Source organism: Andrena cerasifolii, unplaced genomic scaffold (genome assembly GCF_050908995.1).
Source record: "Andrena cerasifolii isolate SP2316 unplaced genomic scaffold, iyAndCera1_principal scaffold0208, whole genome shotgun sequence".
Classification (NCBI taxonomy): domain Eukaryota; kingdom Metazoa; phylum Arthropoda; class Insecta; order Hymenoptera; family Andrenidae; genus Andrena; species Andrena cerasifolii.
In genome coordinates, this window is record NW_027485101.1 from 46,987 (window position 1) to 55,468 (window position 8,482).

The 8,482-nt window shown below is 40.4% G+C and overlaps 1 protein-coding gene across 2 annotated transcripts; it reads right to left on the minus strand.

The window, feature by feature from the left end:
• Window positions 1-526: 526 nt before the first annotated feature.
• Window positions 527-3,513, minus strand: LOC143378094 (uncharacterized). Of its 2 annotated transcripts, XR_013087497.1 has the most exons (3): window positions 3,277-3,513; window positions 1,109-1,172; window positions 527-754 (listed from the first exon to the last, which is right to left on the minus strand). XR_013087497.1 is itself a non-coding variant. In XM_076829931.1 (2 exons), the coding sequence occupies exon 1, from the start codon at window positions 2,830-2,832 to the stop codon at window positions 1,111-1,113; it is 1,722 nt and encodes a 573-aa protein (XP_076686046.1). In that variant the 5' UTR covers window positions 2,833-3,084; the 3' UTR covers window positions 527-754; window positions 1,109-1,110. The 2 variants fall into 2 exon arrangements, 1 of the variants encoding a protein (XP_076686046.1); XM_076829931.1 differs by lacking the exon at window positions 3,277-3,513 and having other exon boundaries at window positions 1,109-3,084.
• Between the last annotated feature and the right edge of the window lie 4,969 nt (window positions 3,514-8,482).

The following is an 8,482-nucleotide window of genomic DNA, read 5'->3' on the forward strand; positions in this document are numbered from 1 at the left end:
AAAATTCTTCATCAATTCGTTAAACAGTCACTGTCTCGAAACACCTGCGCCACTTCTCGCTCCTTGATTTGCTCTCCGGAAACGTTACTTTGTGCCATCTCTTTCGACGGCATGTTCTCCTGTTACAAAGCCCAATTTTGTGCATTCTGAAAATTTTCGCCAGATTTTGGCCAATATATCAGGAGAACATGAAGTGGAAAGAGGTATACTAAATTTCAGCTTCAAAGGCATCGCCTTAAAGTTACAATTAAGAGGCGCAGGCCTTTCAAGAGGCGTTCGAAAATTCTGCGTGTCTTCGTTAAACAGCCACTGTCTTGAAACATCTGCGCCACTTCCTGCTTTTTGATTTGCTCTCCGGAGACGTTACTTTGTGCCATCTCTTTCCACGGCATGTTCTCCTGTTACAACGCCCAATTCTGTGCATTCTGCAAATTTTCGCCAGATTTTGGCCAATATATCAGGAGAACATGAAGTGGAAAGAGGTATACTATATTTCAGCATCAAAGGCATCGCCTTAAGGGGGGAATTTCTTTTTTCTTGGTCAAAAATATCGATACTTTAGGATTTTTTATAAACAAAAATGTAACATTAATTAATTTGAAACTTTGTATATGTGTTAGTAACACTTTCATTATGTTATATAAATTTTTTCAGTTCAGTTCACTTAAAAATACAGTTTCAGTTGCCCGTGAACTAGGACGCTCCGCACAATTGCTTCATTAACGGTTGACATGATATCTGCCCTCCAGTTTATCTGAAATCAAAAATTCTAATGAGATTTTATTTTATACACATATAATTATCGTTTGACCTACAATGAATAAAAAAAATATATTTTTCGAGAAATGGTAACTGTTTAAATTCAGATGTTCGATTTTTTGCAAAAAATTACCCGAACTTTTGATAATTAAAAAAAATATATACAACCTATCGTCTTGCCTGTAGGTCAAACGATAAAAGAATTCTTTCTTAACATGCAGTTAAAATTTCAAGTTGATCGATCCAGTACTTTTTTTTAAATCATGTCAACCAGCTACGAAAAAGTTGTGTCGAGAAAAACGCGTTTAAAGTTTGTAGTGCAGTTACTGAACAAATATCAGGTACTTACAACTAATCAGCTATTCCAGGTCCGTAGATTATTCCTTCCTCTTGCTCGTCGAATTGATTTTTTTCTAAATTTGCCATTCTAGCCTCTGTACGGGCCTTTTTCGTTGCTTCAAGGCTTCGTCTCGCCGATCTTTGTAATCGCCATTCATCTCTAGTCGTGGCGAAACTTTTGCATTGATCTCCAATAACGATACCAATATTGTCCATGATATTTAAAATTGCATAGCAGCCTTCATTAAAAATGCCTGCTGCTATAAATGCTGAAATCTCAATTGTTTTCAGTCCACAATGAAGGTGTTTGGGGGCAAGTCGCCAGAGCGACGAGTTGAAACTCTCATTGTTATTTTGAGTTTCACCACCCAAACACCTTTCTAATAATTCTTTTGAAGATAAATCTTCATAAATTGATTTTATTTCTTTTGCAACGTCTTCATGAAGTGGTGGCTCGTGGTTAAATTGTTTAAGAGTACCTTCAGCTTCAGCTTTACGCCATTTACACCAACTACCAGACCCCTTTGGACAGTACATGTGTTTGGGATATTTATCTGAAGATATTTTATGATAATATGTTGCCCATATAGCTTCGTACATGTCATCGATAGAACCTGAATGTCTTCTGATAGCTAAACCATAGTACACTGTTAATTGTTTAATTAATTTATCAGTTAATTTATTTTTTCCTCCGAGTTTCTTGGTCTTCTTTATGTTTCTTAGCCGCGATCCCATACGTTTCTCTACATGACCTACACATTCTTTTTTCTTCAATATAAAATCGTCACCATATGGATTTTCCTCGAGCAATGCTTTAAATGTCTTTGTGTCTCCATCACCAATATAGTTTCTATATCTTATTCCAAAATATTCTACAGATCGCAGGAACATTTCCTTCATGCCATCCACTTCCATCTTTCCGGACGACCCGCTATGGTTAGCAGTGCACTCGTCCTTGTGTTCTTCCATCCACAGGTCGTATTCCACCGTACCAGATTTTGATTCCCACACTTTACAACCATGGCAATATGAAGATTTCACTACGATATCGATTATTTTGCTAGAATATTTTCCAATAAGTGATGTGACTCCAAATAATGAATTGAATCCTCTCTTTTTCCATGTACCATCGCCGGAGACTGTGATCTCTGTCATCGGGTTCCCATTTTCAGCATTTTTTATTTTTTCCTCTTCTACTGCTTTCCTTCTCAAAATATCAAAAACTGTTTTAGCTCCTGAATATATACTATCTAAAGAAGTATAATATAGAGTGGAACTAATTCCTTGACAAATGTCCATGAGGCCACAAAATGTATTTAAACCTTCTTTGCCAACTCCCAACATTCTCAAAACTAAAATAATTCTTCTATTTATTTCATAGGATTTACCATCGATCAAAGGGCACGAATTTATGTATTGAGAACCACATTTACACTCTATTGTGATTTTAAATCCTAATCCACGAGAATTAGTTTCACAAAAATTCACTTGTCCTTTACACACTTTACATACAACAAATTGAGATATTGCAGTGAAAACTGATAAAAAAGCAATAATCCGATATCCATGGCTTGGATTCACAGTAAAATCTTCAAGATTCGTTGATGCTAATTTTTTAGCAGACGTACTCGCAAATGAAATTTCTCTTTCACGAGTATGAATATTTCCCGTGAATTTCCTTTTTTTAGTTCTATCAGCACGCGTAGAACTTCCTCTATGCTGCTTTCTATCCATGGCACTCGTGTTCAAATGAAGTTATTTAACAATAAAACTATGACAAAACAAAACAAAGAAAGAGATCATAAATAACTAATAACAAAAACACAAATAACAGTTTAAACAAAAACACAAATAACAGTTTAAACAATAACACAATAATATCGAGATTCACAGGAAGAGAGCGAAGTGCACGTTTCAAAAGCCGAAGACATTCTGCTCGTTCCAAGCAACGTAAGCGAACAAATATCTCTAAAGAGTTCAAGAGGATAGAGAGACTTTTCCTTCTCACATCTGGAAATTGTCTTTCGACACGTACTTGTAAGCAGACCGTAGGTCTGCTCCGCAGCTGTTGACACCGTCCTTTTAGGCCTAACTGCTCAAGAGTCAAGGCGAACGAAACGAAGTCACTAAAGATGTCTTTGTCAAATTATGCTTATGTCACTGCAAATACATTTGAACTTGGCTGTTAGAAAACTACGACTCCAATAACATAAACGTTTTACAACAGTACCATGGATTCTGGGAGTATCGATCGCTCGATCACTTGCCGCCAAATATATACCTTACTTCAAAAGTCCATAACTTTGAAAATTTTATGAATTTTGACTTAAAATTTTGCAGAGACATTCCTACAAAGTTAAACTACAAGATTCTGTAAAAAACAAAAAATCGATTTTTTGACCAAAAAAAAAGAAATTCCCCCCTTAAAGTTGCAAATAAGAGGCGCAGGCCTTTCAATAGGCGTTCGAAAATTCTGCGTGTCTTCGTTAAACAGTCACTGTCTCGAAACATCTGCGCCACTTCCTGCTCTTTGATTTGCTCTCCGGAGACGTTACATTGTGCCATCTCTATCGGCGGCATGTTCTCCTGTTACAAAGACCAATTTTGCGCAATCGGAAAATTTTCGCCAGATTGTGGCCAATATATCAGGAGAACATGAAGTGGAAAGAGGTATACTAAATTTCAGCTTCAAAGGCATCGCATTAAAGTTGCAAATAAGAGGCGCAGGCCTTTCAAGAGGCGTTCGAAAATTCTGCGTCTCTTCGTTAATCTGTCACTGTCTCGAAACATCTGCGCCACATCTCGCTCTTTGATTTGCTCTCCGGAGACGTTACTTTGTGCCATCTCTTTCGACGGCATGTTGTCCTGTTACAAAGCCCAATTCTGTGCATTCTGAAAATTTTTGCTAGATTTTGGCCAATATATCAGGAAAACATGAAGTGGAAAGAGGTATACTAAATTTCAACTTCAAAGGCATCGCTTAAAAGTATCAAATCAGAGGCGCAGGCCTTTCAAGAGGCGTTCGATAATTGTGCGACTCTTCGTTAAACAGTCACTGTCGCGAAACATCTGCGCCACTTCGCGCTCATTGATTTGCCCTCCGGAGACGTTACTTTGTGCCATCTCTTTCGACGGCATGTTCTCCTGTTACAAAGCCCAATTTTGTGTATTCTCGAAGTTTTCGCCAGATTTTGGCCAATAAATCAGGAGAAAATGAAGTGGAAAGAGGTATACTAAATTTCAGCTTCAAAGGCATCGCTTAAAAGTATCAAATAAGAGGCGCAGGCCTTTCAAGAGGCGTTCGAAAATTCTGCATCTCTTCGTTAAACAGTCACTGTCTCGAAACACCTGCGCCACTTCGCGCTCATTGATTTGCCCTCCGGAGACGTTACTTTGTGCCATCTCTTTCGACGGCATGTTCTCCAGTTACAAAGCCCAATTTTGTGTATTCTCGAAGTTTTCGCCAGATTTTGGCCAATAAATCAGGAGAAAATGAAGTGGAAAGAGGTATACTAAATTTCAGCTTCAAAGGCATCGCTTAAAAGTATCAAATAAGAGGCGCAGGCCTTTCAAGAGGCGTTCGAAAATTATGCATCTCTTCGTTAAACAGTCACTGTCTCGAAACACCTGCGCCACTTCTCGCTCCTTGATTTGCTCTCCGGAAACGTTACTTTGTGCCATCTCTTTCGACGGCATGTTCTCCTGTTACAAAGCCCAATTTTGTGTATTCTCGAAGTTTTCGCCAGATTTTGGCCAATAAATCAGGAGAAAATGAAGTGGAAAGAGGTATACTAAATTTCAGCTTCAAAGGCATCGCCTTAAAGTTGCAAATAAGAGGCGCAGGCCTTTCAAGAGTCGTTCGAAAATTCTGCGTTTCCTCGTTAAACAGTCACTGTCTCGAAACGTCTACGCCACTTCTCGCTCTTTGATTTGTTCTCCGGAGACGTTACTTTGTGCCATCTCTTTCGACGGCATGTTCTCCTGTTACAAAGCCCAATTTTGTGTATTCTCGAAGTTTTCGCCAGATTTTGGCCAATAAATCAGGAGAAAATGAAGTGGAAAGAGGTATACTAAATTTCAGCTTCAAAGGCATCGCTTAAAAGTATCAAATAAGAGGCGCAGGCCTTTCAAGAGGCGTTCGAAAATTCTGCATCTCTTCGTTAAACAGTCACTGTCTCGAAATACCTGCGCCACTTCTCGCTCTTTGATTTGCTCTCCGGAGACGTTACTTTGTGCCATCTCTGTCGACGGCATGTTGTCCTGTTACAAAGACTAATTTTGCGCAATCGGAAAATTTTCACCAGATTGTGGCCAATATATCAGGAGAACATGAAGTGGAAAGAGGTATACTAAATTTCAGCTTCAAAGGCATCGCCTTAAAGTTGCAAATAAGAGGCGCAGGCCTTTCAAGAGGCGTTCGAAAATTCTGCGTCTCTTCGTTAATCTGTCACTGTCTCGAAACATCTGCGCCACATCTCGCTCTTTGATTTGCTCTCCGGAGACGTTACTTTGTGCCATCTCTTTCGACGGCATGTTCTCCTGTTACAAAGCCCAATTCTGTGCATTCTGAAAATTTTTGCTAGATTTTGGCCAATATATCAGGAAAACATGAAGTGGAAAGAGGTATACTAAATTTCAACTTCAAAGGCATCGCTTAAAAGTATCAAATCAGAGGCGCAGGCCTTTCAAGAGGCGTTCGAAAATTCTGCATCTCTTCGTTAAACAGTCACTGTCTCGAAACACCTGCGCCACTTCTCGCTCCTTGATTTGCTCTCCGGAAACGTTACTTTGTGCCATCTCTTTCGACGGCATGTTCTCCTGTTACAAAGCCCAATGTTGTGCATTCTGAAAATTTTCGCTAGATTTTGGCCAATATATCAGGAGAACATGAAGTGGAAAGAGGTATACTAAATTTCAGCTTCAAAGGCATCGCTTAAAAGTATCAAATAAGAGGCGCAGGCCTTTCAAGAAGCGTTCGAAAATTCTGCATCTCTTCGTTAAACAGTCACTGTCTCGAAACACCTGCGCCACTTCTCGCTCCTTGATTTGCTCTCCGGAAACGTTACTTTGTGCCATCTCTTTCGACGGCATGTTCTCCTGTTACAAAGCCCAATGTTGTGCATTCTGAAAATTTTCGCTAGATTTTGGCCAATATATCAGGAGAACATGAAGTGGAAAGAGGTATACTAAATTTCAGCTTCAAAGGCATCGCCTTAAAGTTGCAAATAAGAGGCGCAGGCCTTTCAAGAGTCGTTCGAAAATTCTGCGTTTCCTCGTTAAACAGTCACTGTCTCGAAACGTCTACGCCACTTCTCGCTCTTTGATTTGTTCTCCGGAGACGTTACTTTGTGCCATCTGAATCGACGGCATGTTCTCCTGTTACAAAGCCCAATTTTGTGCATTCGGAAAATTTTCGCCAGATTTTGGCCAATATATCAGGAGAACATGAAGTGGAAAGAGGTATACTAAATTTCAGCTTCAAAGGCATCGCCTTAAAGTTGCAAATAAGAGGCGCAGGCCTTTCAAGAGGCGTTCGAAAATTCTGCGTCTCTTCGTTAATCTGTCACTGTCTCGAAACATCTGCGCCACATCTCGCTCTTTGATGTGCTCTCCGGAGACGTTACTTTGTGCCATCTCTTTCGACGGCATGTTCTCCTGTTACAAAGCCCAATTCTGTGCATTCTGAAAATTTTTGCTAGATTTTGGCCAATATATCAGGAGAACATGAAGTGGAAAGAGGTATACTAAATTTCAACTTCAAAGGCATCGCTTAAAAGTATCAAATCAGAGGCGCAGGCCTTTCAAGAGGCTTTCGATAATTGTGCGACTCTTCGTTAAACAGTCACTGTCGCGAAACATCTGCGCCACTTCGCGCTCAATGATTTGCCCTCCGGAGACGTTACTTTGTGCCATCTCTTTCGACGGCATGTTCTCCTGTTACAAAGCCCAATTTTGTGTATTCTCGAAGTTTTCGCCAGATTTTGGCCAATAAATCAGGAGAAAATGAAGTGGAAAGAGGTATACTAAATTTCAGCTTCAAAGGCATCGCTTAAAAGTATCAAATAAGAGGCGCAGGCCTTTCAAGAGGCGTTCGAAAATTCTGCATCTCTTCGTTAAACAGTCACTGTCTCGAAACACCTGCGCCACTTCTCGCTCCTTGATTTGCTCTCCGGAAACGTTAGTTTGTGCCATCTGAATCGACGGCATGTTCTCCTGTTACAAAGCCCAATTTTGCGCAATCGGAAAATTTTCGCCAGATTTTGTCCAATATATCAGGAGAACATGAAGTGGAAAGAGGTATACTAAATTTCAGCTTCAAAGGCATCGCCTTAAAGTTGCAAATAAGAGGCGCAGGCCTTTCAAGAGGCGTTCGAAAATTCTGCGGCTCTTCGTTAAACAGTCACTGTCTCGAAACATCTGCGCCACATCTCGCTCTTTGATTTGCTCTCCGGAGATGTTACATTGTGCCATCCCTTTCGACGGCATGTTCTCCTGTTACAAAGCCCAATTTTGTGCAATCTGAAAATTTTCGCCAGATTTTGGCCAATATATCAGGAGAACATGAAGTGGAAGGAGGTACACTAGATTTCAGCTTCAGAGGCATCGCCTTAAAGTTGCAAATAAGAGGCGCAGGCCTTTCAAGAGTCATTCGAAAATTCTGCGGCTCTTCGTTAAACAGTCACTGTCTCGAAACATCTGCGCCACTTCTCGCTCTTTGATTTGCTCTCCGGAGACGTTACTTTGTGCCATCTCTGTCGACGGCATGTTGTCCTGTTACAAAGCCCAATTTTGTGCATTCTGAAAATTTTCGCCAGATTGTGGCCAATATATCAGGAGAACATGAATTGGAATGAGGTATACTAGATTTCAGCTTCAAAGGCATCGCCTTAAAGTTGCAAATAAGAGGCGCAGGCCTTTCAAGATGCGTTCGAAAATTCTGCGTGTCTTCGTTAAACAGTCACTGTCTTGAAACATCTGCGCCACTTCCTGCTTTTTGATTTGCTCTCCGGAGACGTTACTTTGTGCCATCTCTTTCCACGGCATGTTCTCCTGTTACAACGCCCAATTTTGTGTATTCTGCAAATTTTCGCCAGATTTTGGCCAATATATCAGGAGAACATGAAGTGGAAAGAGGTATACTAAATTTCAGCTTCAAAGGCATCGCCTTAAAGTTGCAAATAAGAGGCGCAGGCCTTTCAAGAGGCGTTCGAAAATTCTGCATCTCTTCGTTAAACAGTCACTGTCTCGAAACACCTGCGCCACTTCTCGCTCCTTGATTTGCTCTCCGGAAACGTTACTTTGTGCCATCTCTTTCGACGGCATGTTCTCCTGTTACAAAGCCCAATGTTGTGCATTCTGAAAATTTTCGCTAGATTTTGGCCAA